This window comes from Nyctereutes procyonoides, unplaced genomic scaffold, assembly GCF_905146905.1.
Source record: "Nyctereutes procyonoides isolate TBG_1078 unplaced genomic scaffold, NYPRO_anot_genome, whole genome shotgun sequence".
Lineage (NCBI taxonomy): Eukaryota > Metazoa > Chordata > Mammalia > Carnivora > Canidae > Nyctereutes > Nyctereutes procyonoides.
This window is the reverse complement of record NW_026575146.1, coordinates 23,367,286-23,385,403: the sequence shown is the minus strand read 5'-3', so window position 1 is coordinate 23,385,403 and position 18,118 is coordinate 23,367,286. Positions and strand designations below refer to the sequence as shown.

The 18,118-nt window shown below is 33.7% G+C and overlaps 1 protein-coding gene across 3 annotated transcripts in view; it reads right to left on the bottom strand.

The window, feature by feature from the left end:
- Nucleotides 1-9,307: 9,307 nt before the first annotated feature.
- The window catches only part of KPNA5 (karyopherin subunit alpha 5), a 42,490-nt gene continuing 33,679 nt past the window's right edge, over nucleotides 9,308-18,118 (bottom strand). For all 3 annotated transcript variants that reach the window (XM_055311084.1, XM_055311086.1, XM_055311087.1), the window contains 2 exons: nucleotides 15,204-15,382; nucleotides 9,308-12,747 (listed from right to left, as the gene is read on the bottom strand). In XM_055311084.1, coding sequence (XP_055167059.1) covers nucleotides 12,560-12,747; nucleotides 15,204-15,382 — 367 coding nt within the window. In that variant the 3' untranslated portion in view covers nucleotides 9,308-12,559. The remainder of the gene's footprint in view (nucleotides 12,748-15,203; nucleotides 15,383-18,118) is intronic.

The following is an 18,118-nucleotide window of genomic DNA, read 5'->3' as shown; positions in this document are numbered from 1 at the left end:
AGACAGTCTCTTCAATAAATGGTGCTGGGAAAATTGGACATCCACATGCAGAAGAATGAAACTGGACCACTCTCTTGCACCATACACAAAGATAAACTCAAAATAGATGAAAGATCTAAATGTGAGACAAGATTCCATCAAAATCCCAGAGGAGAACTCAGGCAACACCCTTTTTTAACTTGGCCACAGTAACCGGAGAAGGACAAACGGTGTGTGTTCTCATTCATTTGGGGAATATGAATAATAGCGAAAGGGAATATAAGGGAAGGGAGAAGAAATGTGTGAGAAATATCAGAAAGGGAGACAGAACATAAAGACTTCTAACTCTGGGAAATGAACTACGGGTGGTGGAGGGGGAGGAGGGTGGGGGGTGGGGGTGAATGGGTGACGGGCACTGAGGGGTACACTTGACGGGATGAGCACTGGGTGTTATTCTGTATGTTGGTAAATTGAACACCAATAAAAATTAATTTATAAAAAAAAAAAAAAAAAAACTTTCAAACTACATGCAATTATGGCACAACTTAGAAATTAATGGCATAATGTTTGTAGTCACTTATTTATTGTCATAATATTTTTGAAATTTGAAGATTTGAAAACATTTCTATATGACTCAAAGGTCAAAGTAAGTCATAATAGAAAATTTAAAATGCTTAGAACTGAATTATTAAGAAAAAACTATATATCAAAACCTGTGGGATGTAGTTGAGTGGTAATTCAAAGTAAATTGTTAGCCTTAATATGCTTTTCTTAGAAAAGAAAGTTCTATAACAAATGTATTAAACATTTCTAAGAAATTAGAAAAAGAAATATAGAGTAAATCCAAAGGGAATAAAAGATTGGAAATTACAGAAGAGCAGAAATTGGGGGCACCTGGGTGGCTCAGTGGTTGAGCATCTGCCTTTGGCTCAGGGCATGATCCTGGGGGCCTGTGATGAGTCCCACATCAGACTCCCCACAGGGAGCCTACTTCTCCCTCTGCCTATGTCCCTGCCTCTCTCTGTGTGTCTCTCATGAATAAATAAAATATTTTTTAAAAGTATCTCTCTTTGCACACCGCCTTTGCATTTTGCACACTCCCATCCGTTTGCACATGCCATTCCTCTCTTCCTTTGCACACCCCCATTCCTCTCTAAAAAAAAAAAAAAAAACTTTCAAAAATGAAGACGAAATAAAAACATATTCATTCAGGAATGCAAAAGCTGATGGAATTCACCACCAGCAAACTTAAAATACAAAAATACTAAAATCCATCATGTAAAAGGAAAATGATACCAGATGGAAATCTACATCTACACAAAGAATTGAAGACCCCCCAAAATGGAAACTATGAGGACAAATATAAAAAATTTTATTATTTTTGGGACACCTGGGTGGCTCAGCAGTTGAACATCTGCCTTCCACTCAGGGCATTATCCCGGGTTCCAGGGATTGAGTCCCACATGGGGGGCCCCGCAGGGAGCCTGCTTCTCCCTCTGCCTGTGTCTGCCTCTCTCTCTCTCTCTGTGTCTCTCATGAATAAATAAATGAAATCTTTTTTTAAAAAAAGAACTTTAGAATTTTTAAAACCCCTTTTAAAAATAATAGACTAAAGCAAAAATTTATGAGAAACCATGAATATATTATGGGGTTTAGATAGAGAAGTAAAATGTATGAAAACAATAGAATAGAGGCAGAGGAGAAAATGGAAGTATGTTGTATTTAAGCTGCTCATACCAGGGTTGTCAAAAGAAAAATAGTACCACAAATGAAATTTATAATTTCCTAATAGCCATATTAAAAGGTAAAACTAATCAGTAAAATGAACTTTAATGGTACTTAATCCAATATGGCCAAAATAGTATTTTAGCAAGTAATCATAATATAAACACTGTTAACAAAATAAGTTACATTCTTTTTTCCTTTTTAAGTCTTTGGGATCCAATGTGGATTTTACATCTCAGTTCAAAGACTAAATTCTATTTGGAAATACTTAGTCTATACTTAGACTTCATAAAATGTATAGTAAGAAAAAGATACCCATACCCAAGTTATTCCAAATATACCAAGTGTATAATGACCAAGTTATCTTGGTTTCTAATAACCAAGTTATCAGTTTTTATTTTTAATTTGATTAAAATAAAATAATACTAAAAATTCAATTTCTCAGTGGTCCTAGCCACATTTCAAGTGCTCCAAAGTGAAATGTTATGTGTGATATTTTCTATATTATTTGAGAGTAGCCACAGTTAAAAATGCTTAAAGCCTAAAGCAACTGATAAAAAATGAAAAATATAGTTTATAGCTAATAAGTCAAAAAGGAGATGAAATGGAACCCTAAAAAATACTTAGTTAATCCAAAACTATGTAGAAAAAGAAAAAGCAGACCAAAAAAGAGAGAGAAAAAGCAAGATGGTAGGTCTAAACTAAATTAAATCAATAATTGTAATTGTTAATGATTTATAAACACTCCAGTTAAAATGCAAATATTGTCAAAATAAAAAAGCAAGTCCCATATGTTGCCTACAAGAAATCCACTTTATAAAGGAGCAAACTGATTAAAAGTAAAAGGATGAAAAAGATATACCATGCTAACACAAAAGTAAGTAGGAGTGGCTATAGTAATATCAAAGTAGATTTTAGAGCAAAGAATATTATCAAATCTAAAGAGGGTTATTTGATAAGGGGACAATTCATGAAAACTAAAGTGTGGAAACAACCCAAATGTCCATCAACCAATGAACAGGTAAATAAAATGTGTTATATACATACAACGGAATATTACTCATTAATAAAAAGGAATGAAATGTCGGTATATGTTACAGCATGGATAAACGTCGAAAACATGCTAAATGAAAGAAGTGAGTCTCAAAATAAAATGTTCTACAATTGATTGTGGTTATAGTTACACATCCGTATGAATATAGAAACCACTGGACTGTATACTTTAAGCAGATAAACTGTACGATATGTGGGTAAATATCTCAATAAAACTTTTTTTTTAAAAAGAAAGCATGTCCTTGATACCTGAACAGGGAAAATTTAATGAAAAAACAGTTGTAATGAAGGATTGGCTACTGTAAGGAGAAGTCTGATAAATAACAGGAAAAGCAGATGTAGGGAACAGCTACTATGTCTGAGACAAAGGTAGTATCCAAGGAAGGAATAAACCTGGATAGAGCCCTCTCCTCCAAGGTTAAGAGTCAGACCTCGTTGGTATGTAGCATCCCTAGATGGCAGCTAAGTTCTTTGGGTGTCTCCAGCTGAGGCTGACAAACAGAAAACTGTCCACTGAGGTGCCAGCAAAACTCATCAGGAAGTTGCTCTCAGAGATGCTGGAGGAACTTCCTAGAATGTTGCTTGCAAGATGCTGCTTAGAAGTTGCCCACTGGGGTCCCTGCAAGTCTCCTTACTTGCCTGCTGGGGCTGCAGTGAAACTAAACTGGGAAGCCACCTACTGGGTGCCTGTGCAACTTGCTAGAAAACCAGTTGGATCACTGGAGTAATTCTCTGTAAGTCTTCTGCACGATGACTGAGCATCACAGGAACAAACACTAAGAAAAACACACTTGGAATAAGTCAAGAAAACTTCTTCCTCTGTCAGTGTCTCTCCAGTGCCTTCTATTGACAAATCAATGCCACTTGGCAAAGGAGAAATGTTTACAGTCCAGTAAACATATCACAAAGTAGGTTGAGGAAGAGTGCATTTGGAGCTTAAAAGCAATAAAAGGATACATGACACATTGGGTATATCTTAAAATAAGTTCAATACTGGAAAGTCTTTTTTTCAGCATATTAACAATGGAAAACCATATGCCTATTCATGATGCAGAATAAACAGGGGAGGAATTTCAACTCCATTCTGGTTAAAAACAGAATAAAATAAAAACCTTACACTAGGAATGAGTACTTTTAACTTTTTAAGGCTGACAGAAACTATCTACAAAAAACCCAGTCAATTCTCATTATTCATGGGAGTTATTGTATAAAGTTGCTGCAAACACCGAATTAGCAAGTACTAAATCATTACTCCAAGGGGAAAATCCCATATTAGTTTCCTGAGAGCCTCTGGTAACATTTTTGTCAACCAATCAATGCATAACCTGTTCTCTGTGTGTTTAAGACTATATATATGATTCATTAACACTGAACTCACAGCCTACGAACTCTAACTCATGCCTAAACAAAGCCTGGGTAACATGTTTCTGTTAAGACACATCACTGTTTTCTTGCACTTAGGAACACTAAACAGCACTTCAGCACTATACTTACAGGCCATTTTAGACAGCAAGATTACCAACAAATAAGGTGCAAGGAACGTGGCACTAAGTAGGTCAGGATAGTTTATAGTATGAGAGCTGAAATACGAAAGCAGAGCATTGCTTTGTTCAACCTCAGCTGGGAACATGTGCCCTGGGTGACTCCATTTTTTCACCACTCTCACAACGTCCACAAATGACCTTGAAAATGCCCTGAATTTTGATTTTTGGAGAGTAGGCAACTTTGATAACACAGCATCTGAAAATAGCAAGAGAACCTACATCTACTACTTCATATTTGGTGGTGCAACATTAAAGGCACTAAAAAAAATAAGAACAAGTTTAAAATGCTTGCTATTACTTCTAATCAGTATTGTACTAGAGATGCTACCTAATGCAATAAGAAACAATTAAATGCCATTATTCAGTTCATATGGTCTACAAAACCACAAATCTCCTATAATTGGAATTAACTTAGCAAGGTTATTAGACATGATTAATATAAAAATTCAATTATATTTCTATACCCCAGCAACAAGTTGGAAAATTTTAGGTGGCAAAGATAATTGTTTTTACAATGAAAAATGTAAGGGTCCTAACTTGGGGTAAATCTTTAAAAATGTGAATGATCTTTGTGAAGAAAACTGCAAAAAAATTTTTTTGAAATGCAATAAGGAAGGTCTAGGTAAATGGTAAGCTATAACTTGTTCATGGACAGGAAGAGTTAGTCTCATAAAGATGTTAATTCCTCCAAAATTGTCCTCTAGATTAATTTCATCCCAAAACCCTATGGGGCTCTTAACAGAATTTGAAAAGTGAATTTTTTATGTGAAAATGCAATGATAATCCTGAAGAACAAGATAGAAGATGTGCCTTATGTTGTCAGAAAATGGAATAGTATATACAGCAAAGAAAATGAACCAGATATATACATCAATATGAATGCATCTCAAAAAAAAGTTAACATTGAGCTAAAAAAATCATAGAATATGTGAAGTGAAATAGTCCATTTTATGTATTTCGAAAACAGGGAAGTGATACTATTTTAGGGATACATAAACATGAGACAAAACAATGAGGAAAAACATAGGAATTATTAACACAATCCAGAATAATGGTTGCAAAGAACTAATAATTTTTTAAACTGGGTGGTGTATATGTAGGTGTTCATTTTGTTATTCAAACTTCTTACACGTTATTCTCTTTGTGTATATTTTATAATAAAACAATTTAAAAGATGCAATGCTTAGGAAATAGTCATACTGAAACTCTAAAAGAGTATATTAAATTGTCATGCTATTTTAGTTTTTAAAAACATGTTAACCATAAATGCAAAAGGAGATATCCCTCATGAGTAGTCTACAAGTTTAAGACATTTAATTTTTAAATAAGAGGCACTTTTCAGCTTTACTAATTAAATTCCCTAAACTGCCTGTCTCCATATTAAAATGTTTGTGCATGAACTACTGAGCATTCCAAATTGTTTATTTGGTGGGGCTGCTCCCAATCAACATTCTAGTTCTGGTGTTGCTTAATAGGCAGCGCAATTATTTGAAGATTTTATTTAATAACAGAATGTAAAATTGAAATGTTAAAAGTGCTATGAATAATGATATGATGTATATATATCTCCTAAGACAAACTACTGAAACAAATATAAAAATTGATATGCTAAAAGGGGGGAATCGTGTGTTTACTGAATTTAGTCAACTCTTCAAATACCAAAGAAAAGGAAATTAAAGAACATATATAAAATTGAGCAAAAACACATTAAAGGATGTACTTAGCAATTTCTGGGGAGGGAATGCCACTGCATATTTGACCTCTACATTTAATTTTCATACATTTTCAGGAACTCATTTGTCACTAAAATTGCAGACTGCCTTGAGAGTAAGTTACCAAAAATAACTGATCCAGTCACTTTCACTATTCTGTGATTAAACTTAGTTTCAAATACTTAAGGAAAAAAAGCCAGGCAAAGCAAAAAATATAGTAGCAGCAGAAGAAAACAAAAATACTAGGCTAGGAGGCTTAGGCTTGGCTACAGTGTGTACCCTGTGTCCTATACACAGTTCATTAGTAAGTTAAATTGGATATTCTCTCTGATTTCTATTTACCACGTTTAAAACGTTACCCCTCATGATACTCTACATAGAAAACCCAAAAGCCTCCACCCCAAGATTGCTAGAACTCATACAGCAATTTGGTAGCGTGGCAGGATACAAAATCAATGCCCAGAAGTCAGTGGCATTTCTATACACTAACAATGAGACTGAAGAAAGAGAAATTAAGGAGTCAATCCCATTTACAATTGCACCGAAAAGCATAAGATACCTAGGAATAAACCTAACCAAAGAGGTAAAGGATCTATACCCTAAAAACTATAGAACACTTCTGAAAGAAATTGAGGAAGACACAAAGAGATGGAAAAATATTCCATGCTCATGGATTGGAAGAATTAATATTGTGAAAATGTCAATGTTACCCAGGGCAATTTACACGTTTAATGCAATCCCTATCAAAATACCATGGACTTTCTTCAGAGAGTTAGAACAAATTATTTTAAGATTTGTGTAGAATCAGAAAAGACCCCGAATAGCCAGGGGAATTTTAAAAAAGAAAACCATAGCTGGGGGCATCACAATGCCAGATTTCAGGTTGTACTACAAAGCTGTGGTCATCAAGACAGTGTGGTACTGGCACAAAAACAGACACATAGATCAATGGAACAGAATAGAGAACCCAGAAGTGGACCCTCAACTTTATGGTCAACTAATATTCGATAAAGGAGGAAAGACGATCCACTGGAAGAAAGACAGTCTCTTCAATAAATGGTGCTGGGAAAATTGGACATCCACATGCAGAAGAATGAAACTAGACCACTCTCTTGCACCATACACAAAGATAAACTCAAAATAGATGAAAGATCTAAATGTGAGACAAGATTCCATCAAAATCCTAGAGGAGAACACAGGCAACACCCTTTTTGAACTCGGCCACAGTAACTTCTTGCAAGATACATCCACGAAGGCAAAAGAAACAAAAGCAAAAATGTACTATTGGGACTTCATCAAGATAAGAAGCTTTTGGGGATCCCTGGGTGGCGCAGCGGTTTGGCGCCTGCCTTTGGCCCAGGGCGCGATCCTGGGACCCGGGATCGAGTCCCATGTCGGGCTCCCGGTGCATGGAGCCTGCTTCTCCCTCTGCCTGTGTCTCTGCCTCTCTCTCTCTCTCTCTCTCTCTCTCTCTGTGACTATCATAAATAAATAAAAAAAAAATTAAAAAAAAAAAGATAAGAAGCTTTTGCACAGCAAAGGATACAGTCAACAAAACTAAAAGACAACCTACAGAATGGGAGAAGATATTTGCAAATAACATATCAGATAAAGAGCTAGTTTCCAAAATCTATAAAGAACTTATTAAACTCAGCACCAAAGAAACAAACAATCCAATCATGAAATGGGCAAAAGACATGAAGAGAAATCTCACAGAGGAAGACATAGACGTGGCCAACATGCACATGAGAAAATGTTCTGCATCACTTGCCATCAGGGAAATACAGATCAAAACCACAATGAGGGATCCCTGGGTGGCGCAGCGGTTTGGCGCCTGCCTTTGGCCCAGGGCGCGATCCTGGAGACCCGGGATCGAATCCCACGTCGGGCTCCCGGTGCATGGAGCCTGCTTCTCCCTCTGCCTGTGTCTCTGCCTCTCTCTCTCTCTCTCTCTCTCTGTGTGACTATCATAAATAAATAATAAAAAAAATTAAAAAAAAAAAAAAAAAAAAAAAAACCACAATGAGATACCACCTCACACCAGTGAGAATGGGGAAAATTAACAAGGCAGGAAACAACAAATGTTGGAGAGGATGCGGAGAAAAGGGAACCCTCTGACACTGTTGGTGGGAATGTGAACTGGTGTAGCCACTCTGGAAAACAGTGTGGAGGTTCCTCAAAGAATTAAAAATAGACCTGCCCTACGACCCAGCAATTGCACTGCTGGGGATTTACCCCAAAGGTTTAGATGCAATGAAACGCCGGGACACCTGCACCCCGGTGTTTCTAGCAGCCATGTCCACAATAGCCAAACTGTGGAAGGAGCCTCGGTGCCCATCAAAAGATGAATGGATAAAGAAGATGTGGTTTATGTATACAATGGAATATTATTCAGCCATTAGAAATGACAAATACCCACCATTTGCTTCGACGTGGATGGAATGGAGTGAAAGCTGGAGGGTATTATGCTGAGTGAAATAAGTCAATCGGAGAAGGACAAACATTATATGTTCTCATTCATTTGGGGAATATGAATAATAGTGAAAGGGAATATAAGGGAAGGGAGAAGAAATGTGTGGGAAATATCAGAAAGGGAGACAGAACATAAAGACTTCTAATTCTGGGAAATGAACTAGGGGTGGTGGAGGGGGAGGAGGGCGGGGGGTGGGGGTGAATGGGTGACGGGCACTGAGGGGGACACTTGACGGGATGAGCACTGGGTGTTATTCTGTATGTTGGTAAATTGAACACCAATAAAAATTAATTAAAAAAATAAAAAATAAAAAAAATTAAAAAAAAATAAAACGTTACCCATTAAGTAGTGCACTGTATTGCATTAAAATAACAGAAAAGGAGGGCAGCCCTGGTGGCTCGGCGGTTTAGCGCCGCCTTCAGCCCAGGGAGTGATCCTGGAGACCTGGGATCGAGTCCCACATCGGGCTCCCTGCATGGAGCCTGCTTCTCCCTCTGCCTGTGTCTCTGCCTCTCTGTCTCTCATGAATAAATAAATAAAATCTTAAAAAAAAAAAGAGAGAGAGAAAAGGAAAAAGTAATCTCGAAACATGTGGATGTCTGCTAACTGCCAAAGCTTGAAATACAAAGATAAATTTGTTGTATAGCACAACATACAATTTTTTAAATAAAAGCAACATACGGCTTTATCAGATATGCTACAAACAACAATCTGGTTTTAGAAAGTGGAGGGAATTATAGTCAATGAGAGCATCTGTTTTTGTTCCATCAGGAATACACCATCCTAAGTGAGAACAAATGAAACTGACACATTTATATAAATGCAATTGTAAAATAGTATTTTATTATTTTTAATATAGTGCTGTAACATTTCATAATATTGCATACTGCTCAATTGTTGGTTTAGTTAGGCAAGAATATCCTCCCCTCATCCCACTCCCCAATTCAGAATTTGAAGACACATTATCCTTGTAGAGCCCTAGCATATTGGCTCCTAATATGTCACATTTCATAAAACAGTAATGCTATGAACTAAAATGAGTAAAGGTTAACAACAATTACTTTGATTTCACAGTTTCACAAAGCAGCCAGTAGATAGCTGAATTCGGAACAGCTCACTAAGACCTTGTATTAGAGTTACCTTTTCCATAATGTTCCTTTTCAGAAAAAATATGAGGCAAAGGTAATGCTTCTTTTAGTCCTTTATTCAATAAATCAACCTTTACCTTGCAAAAAAGTTTTACAGGTACCAAATGATGTTATTTTTGTGCCAGCAGATTTTGTTGTTTTTTGTTTTTGTTTTGCTTTCTTGTTCTGGTGCAACAAGTGAAAAAAATGACACTAAAAAGTTAAGTTCTAGAAACACCTTTAAAAATAAAACTTGTTAAAAACACCAGGCTACTGAGTCAAGTACTTGCAAATACAAAACAAGTAAGCATGATTGCATAGATTAACTAGTACAAATTAAAATTTAGACAAAACAAAACAATGAATTTAAATAAATGTAAAAGGTTCTTTCAAGTGTTTTCTTGATTTTTACATTAATGTTGCATGCATTTCCCCTTTTTACAATTTTTTTTTTTTTGGCACAGTTTCTATTCAATTTAAATATCTCATTAGGAGAGCAAGTTTAAAAAAGAAATTTTTTTTTTTTTCGTAAGGGTGAGTGAAGATTAATGAAATACATTTTGGAGCTTTTTAAGTATTTTATTTGAAAAGAGTAGTCGTATGTAAAAAATTTTTAATAACAAAGTATTTGCTACTCTTGATTCAATTAAGTCATCAGCATGTCAATAGCTGGTCTCAACTATTAGATACTCCCTCCTGAATTCAAATCTAATTAAATTAATTACCCAAATAACAGATCTAAGAAATTAAATATAATTTTATATTTAGATGCTTAAAACATGGCCATATTCTGCATTTAGAGATACAAGATTTGTTTTACTGGCAAAATTTAAAAATTGTCCCCTCAAAAATCATTTTTTATGTGTGTGGGTGTATAGACATATATATATTATTTTTCCTTCTATAAGAACTATTTGTTTCAAAGACTTAGCTTAGATAGTTATGTGACTACAGGGTCCTCAAAATAAAAGCAGGCACAGCTGGTTAGTTTATGAATTATGCTGCATTATCAAGTTCAATTGATTAGAAAGAGTGGAATACCCTGTTACCTGATACTTGGAACCATCTGTACCACAAAAAAATGTTTATCTCATAAATTCACCATCAATTTGGTAATCTTGGACAGAACTACCCTGTTCTTTTAAATATACATACCACAAAAAAAGCTTTTTATACTAAACTTTGTAACTTCCACTACAATAAATAGGGCACAGATACAATCCTCTACTTAACAATATATAAAAGAGGTTTGGCAGATACAGTCAGCATTATGGACACCAATTAAACCTGTATTTTAGGGCTGTAGGTTTTAAGTGTCTTGCCAAAAGCATAGTTTCATGATACATAATTTACAAAGTGTCATACAATTTAAAAGTACTCCTATATACATTTTCTTCTCGTAACATGCCTCTGATTTCCAGCAGAAACATTATAAATGCTATCATAAATGAAATCTTTCTTTACAGAATAGAGTATGAATCATATCAAAAATGCTTTACCTCCCATCTTAAAACAATTGTATACTAATTTTTAAATAAGTATTTCAGGTATATAATTGGAAGTGTAAATAGCCTGCATTTAACTATAAATGAAAAGACTGAGTTTCAACAGTACCATATCTGCTTGGAAAGCTCTACCAAGTACAGCACTGTGAGAATAACACACAGACACCATATACATATGCATCTATAAATAAATATATATACTTTTTCTATTGAAACTTTTTTAAAAAGCTTCATGGTTTGAAGAGGTTTTTGCTGTTAATACATAAAACACATACATTATAATCTGATACAAATGTAATTTAATACACTGATTTACAACAAGCAGCAGTATGGCCCTCCGATTATGAAAAATGAAAAAAAAAATCCCTAATACAGATTTCAACTATATCAAAGAATCCTTAACAATTTTCATTAGTGTCATCCTTTAGTGTCTAAGCATTAAGTCATTTATTAAAATTTAACATGTAACAAGGTGATTTCTTCAGGATAATTTTGCCATTCAAGTACCTAAGTTTATCATTACACAAAAAGTGAAACTTTTCAATTACTGCTCTGAAAAAAATCAGAGAAAGAATTACAGTATATTATTTTTGCTATGCAGCACTACTTTAGATTCATGATGGCATCTCTATCATGATGCTTTTTAAAATGAAGAGTGAAAAAATAATAAAACACTATTTCAAAAATGGTAGCATATTTGGTCAAAATACAAAATATACTAATATAATAGCATTTACATGTTAAAAACACAAATATTTAAATGTTGTGTAATCATTTTAATGTGTTCAACATGAAGAACAGCTTTTCTCTTCACAATTGCCACATTTTAATTGATTATCAGTACAATACTTCTATGTTTTATAAATAAATCTTACAGGTTTTTCCTGTTGTAATTTTTTTTTTTTTGCAAAGTATAACCTACAGCACAGTGATTTATAATTTAAGGTAATAGATATTTTCACATTCTAATTTAGCTTTTACACTATTTCATGCTTCTGAAGCTTTTTTGTTTTTGCTTCAAGATAGAGGTAGATTTAGTAGATTGGGCATGTCAGACTTACTGCCAAAATGCAATTATCAGCTGTACTGCTAATGTGCAGTTTCCAAGATGCTAGAAAAAATTCAGAACCATTATATGTAATACTTTACCAAAGTTCTCCTTTTCAAGCTTAAGTTATTAAATAATTTCATATGTATTTAATTGCTCACAAAATAGTTACAAAAAATAGATAAAATAAAAACACAAATATAGGTACACTAAAATAAAAACAAAACTATAATGAAAATTGAATCTGAATGGAAATTTTGTTTTGCTTTTTAAAAGTGCATCAACTTGTTTTTCTGTTCTAAGTAAAAACACATCAAACATTCCTACTGACATTGTAACAAAGAAGTGATATCTGAAATTACCCTTTGTAGCCATTAATTTTTCCCCAACAAGTTAAAGTTGAAACCCTTCCATTGGTGCTTCCTGCTGCTGAAAAACGAACTGTTGTTGACTTTCATCCACCTGAGGTACAATGCTTGGGTCATCTTCCTCTACACCAAAGTAATGTTCAATCAAATCAAAAGCCTTTTGGTAAATTTCCTGATTTTCATGGCTTTGCAAAAATTCGATTTTATCCAGACCTGTTATATAAAACATATATATTTATATATACACACACACACATATATACACACACACACAAAGAAAATTGTTATCCAAGTTTCATCAAATATTTGAACCAAAATACTGAACCAATAGGATCTGTCAGTCCATCAGCAATGGGGGTTGTTATTTTTATCAAATCTTTGCATATGCTGATAGACAATACCACTTATGTTTTAAATTTCAAGAATGAGAACATAAGGCAGTGTGGTATGAGGGAGTAACACAGGCTTGGGAATAAAAAGATCAAAGACTCCACCTTGCTATGTGATTTTGCCCAAATAAGTTTGGTTTCTCTAAAAAAGTTTAGAGAATGACAATTTCAGATTCTGTACTCCACAGGTCCTTTCCAGATTGATTTTGCTCTTTATAAAAACCACAAAAAGGGAAAGCATCAAAACAAAATGAAGAAACTAAAAAGTGAGCAAAAAACACACACATTCTCTCAGAGAATGAGCCAGAGGAGATTAGTATGGAATAGAGTACTATTTACAAATCCAATGAAGCTACTGTATAATATACCAAAAGTACAAACTATAAGTGAAACTATTTTTATAAGATAAGCAGAATTTAGAGCACTCACTCTATTTTATTGCTTACAAGAAGAAAAATCTATACTAAGTCTGGGTGATGCTGAAAATATTTTTCATTTAATTACAGATAAACCTCTTCAATTGTATTATAGCAGGATAGTACTGGAAGTTCTAGCCAGAGCAATTAGGCAGTAAAAAGAAATAAAAGGCATCTAGTTTAAAAAAGAAGTATCACCGTTTGCAGATGACATGGTATTACATATAAAAAATCCTAAAGACTCCACCAAAAAACTTAAAACGAATCAGTCAATTCAGTAAAGGAGCAGGATACAAAATTAGTACAAAAATCTATTGCATTTCTATACACCAATAACTATCAGAAAGAGAGATTAAAAATAATCCCATTTACAAGTGCATCAAAAAGAATAAAATACCTAGGAATAAATTTAACAAAGGAGGTGAAACACTTGCACACTGAAAACTATAAAAAGGAAGGAATTGAAGATGATACAAATAAATGGAAAGATACTCTGTGCTCATGGAATGGAAGAATTAATATTGCTAAAATGTCTGAACTACCCGAAGCAATCTTTAGATCCAATATAATCCTTATCAAAAAACGAATGGCATTTTTCACAGAAATAGAACAAATAATCCTAAAATTTATATTGAACCACATAAAACCCCAAAGAGCCAAAAGCAATCTTAAGAAAAAAACAATGCTGGAGGCATCATACTCTTTGATTTCAAACTATATTACAAAGCTAGAATTCTCAAAACTTACTGGCAAAAAAGCAAATCAATGGAATAGGACAGAGAGCCCAGAAAGAAACACACATATAAAATCAATTTACTACAAAGGAGCAAAGAATGTAACATACAATAGGTAAAGGGCAGTGTCTTCAATAAATGGTGCTGGGAAAACTGGACAGCCACATACAAAAGAGAAACTGGACCACTATCTTATACTGTACACAAAAACATGCCCTGAATGGATTACCTGAATTTAAGATCTGAAACCACAAAAGTACAAGAAAACATTGGTGATAAACTATTTGACACTGGTCTTGACATTTGAATTTGACACCAAAAGACAACAAAAGTAAAAATAAAAAAGTAGGATTACATCAAAGTAAAAAGCTTCTGCACAGCAAAGGAACCCATCAACAAAATGAACAAGCAATTTACAGAAAAGGAGACAATATTTGCAAATCATATACCTTAAGATATAGAAGGTATAGAAGTTCTTCAAAAAATTAAACTACTCAAAAAAACCAGAACTACCATATAATTTAGAAATTCCATTTCTGGATATTTATCCAGAGAAAACAAAAATACTAACTAGAAAAGACATCTGCATCCCCTTGTTCATTGCAGCACTATTTACAGTGGCATTTAAGGTATGTAAGCAACCCTAAGTGTTTACTGACAGATGAATGGATTTAAAAAACTAGTATATATGAATATAATAAAATATTATTCAGCCATAAAAAAGAATGAAATCTTGCCATTTGTGACAACATGGATGGACCTTGAGGGCATTACACTAAATAAAATAAGCCACACAGAGAAAGGCAAATACTATATAATATCACCTATATGTGAAATCCAAAAACAAAAAAAATACCAAATTCATAGATACAGAGAACAGACTCGTGGTTGCCAGTGGGGGAAGTTGGCAAAATGGGTGAAGGAGGTCAAAAGGTACAAACTTCTAGTTATAAATAAGTCATGGGGATAGAATGTACTGCATGGGGACTATGATGGTGATCCTGATCCTTTCACAATATATACAAACAATGAATCATTATGTTGCACACCTGAGACCAACTTGTAATGCTATATGTCAATTAAAAACAAAAAGACTTACTTATATGATACATTTTGAACTCACTGCTTACCATATGCTTCTTCAATGAGAGCACAGTATGGATTAATGCCTATCCCATTCTGCTTAGATTCTTGTTCTCCAAGACGTAAAATATTTTCAAGTCCATTTAAAGCTACTTGGACTATTTTAGAGTCCATAACAGTCAACAGGTCACAAAGTGGTTTAATGCAACCTAAAGCTACCAAATACCTTCAGAGTAATTGAAAAAAAAGCAGCGAGAGAAAAAAAAAAACACATTTAGAAAGACTTAAATGTTATTTACAGCAAATATTCTTCAGTGATGTTATATAAACAATTAATAAAAACATTCTTATACAAACTCAAACATTAAAATTTAATTTGCACTTACATAAGAACAAGAAAACTTTTTACTCTCCTATTCTCATTTAACACAATTAGCAATAAGTAATATTACAAATATTACAAAAATACACATGCAAGCAAATTGGTACTTGGGCCTGTTTTTGCACAGCATATGAATACTATGAATAGTGGCTTCAAGGTGCTTTCTTTTTTAAAATGTGAGCCTATGCACACACATTGGGGTCATATGGGAGGAGGGAGAAATAGGGAGAAGTGACATCGAAGTCAAATTTCCCACAAAAACAATCATAGCTGATGCTCTAAAATATCTCCTGTGTTCAGAAGCATACAGTAGGCTTCTAGGAGCAAAACAGCCTATGTTGTGAGTAATTTTAATAAACAATGCTCACAAAAGTTACTCCACTCATTTTTTTTAAGATTTTATTTATTTATTCATGAGACACAGAGAGGCACAGAGACACAGGCAGAGGGAGAAGCAGGCTCCCTGCAGGGAGCCCGATGTGGGACTTGATTCCAGGACCCTGGGATCACGCCTTGAGCCGAAGGCACATGCTCAACTGCTGAGCCACCCAGGCATCCCTTCCACTCATTTTTTAATACTCTGTTCTTTTATAGTTTTTAGCACTTCTTTTCCATTCTCTATAACATAAATAAAGTAACTGATTTATTTACTTGGCAAAAAGTCCATTAAGGCTAAAGGAAAAAAAACATGTACTAAAGCCAGACTGCATGCAAGTTCCATTGCATTCCTTATTAGTTGCATGACTTTGAGTGTTCTGTGCCTCAATTTCTCCATCTTAAAAACGGGGTAATAACAGTACCAAGCTCAGAGGGTTGCTGTAAAAATACAGTTAAGCTGTTCAAAAGTTAGTTTCCACTCTTCTTTTTTTTAAAAAAAGTATATACCTTCATTAGAGTATTCACTTGCTATATACTTTAATCAATATATTTGTTGAATAAATCTCACAGAGGTATGGAGTTAAAGGACAAAAAATATATGAAAGTATCTGATATTCTCCAGGCACTCAATAACTGAAATGAATTAGTACAACTGGCAATATCATTCAACAAATATTATTGGTATGCATGCTGAAATTAATCTAAGATCAATATTTCCTTCCATATATGTAGAATTAATGAAATGGCAAAAATGGCTAGAAAAAATAATGATCTCATTTTGGACACCTGACTCACACCAATAAATTTAGGTAATAATATATGGACTAGACATAATAATGAAAACAAATTGAAAAAATACAACTATTTGTAGATGAACAAAGAAACTTTCGTTCACAAAGCAGATAAATATTAGTTTATAAAAAATGCAAACTAGAACAAAGGGAAGATCTTGTTTTATTACTCCTTATATTCATAATATAATGAGATTGAAATGTAATGGAAAGTGGAAAATAAAAAGCAGAAAAGATGTAATCAATATATAGAAATATAAATCTAAAACATCAAGATAATAGTATAAATGAAGGCAAAAAGACAAAGATCTCACAACAGGTATATTTCAAAATCCTCTCAGTGATTTGTAAAATAGCTAGTAGCTTGACTTCTTGTTTTATAAATTATGACATAAATTAAAGACTCATTAGAAAATACCCTCTACAGTCACTTCCAGTAACTTAAAAAGTCCTGAGTTTCAGACAAATCCATAGAAGAAGATTCTGTAGGAAGTCAGACTTTTATATAAGTGCAAAGTAGAACCTTGCTATGGGGGAAAAGAGAGTAAAAGTACAAGATAAAAAGAAATTTAGGAATCAACTCTGGTCATAAAAGTTGATGATGATTACAAATAATAATGATAATAGCAGCTAAACTCAGTAGAGAACTTAATGTTCAGGCATCATGTTAAGCACTTTCAATATATGAATTCCATTTAATTATCAAGAAACTACCATAACTGATTATCCATTAACCAAATTCATTTGAAAATGTGACGAAACTGTGGATGATGAGACAGGTAAAATTACTTTGTCAAGGTCACACAACTTTTATTCAGGGAACAGGATTTGAAAGCAGCCTGACTTCAAAGCCCCTGTACCTACTACTTATGTTGTCAGTAAAAGAAACAAGTAAACAAATAACAAAAGACCTAGATTCAAAAACCAACTGTAAAAAAGAAAAAAGAAAACTAGTATAGAGAAAAAAAGATACCATCTGCAGGTAAGGCTAACAACCAACTAGGAGAACATCACTATACAAACAAATGTCTATTTCAGTATTATTTTTAATTTTATTTTTAATAATTACTTTAAGTAAGTGGATGTTCAAACTAGCCATTCCTATATAATAAAGTTATATGTATGTGACTCTAATGGTATACAAAATATTTAATTTTGTATTTATTTAATGTCCATTATAGTATATTTTTTAAATTAATACAGAATGTTCTTCTTCAGATTTTTAATCTGAAATAGTCTGCCAAGGCAAGTGATGTTAATTATCCTTTACTGATGAAAAAAAAGAAAAAACCCTACTATGAATGAATAATATAACTGATGTAACAAAATGCTTTCATTTCACATTAAAAATGCACATTAAGGGACACCTGGGTGGCTCAGTGGTTGAGTGAGCATCTGCCTTCTGCTCAGG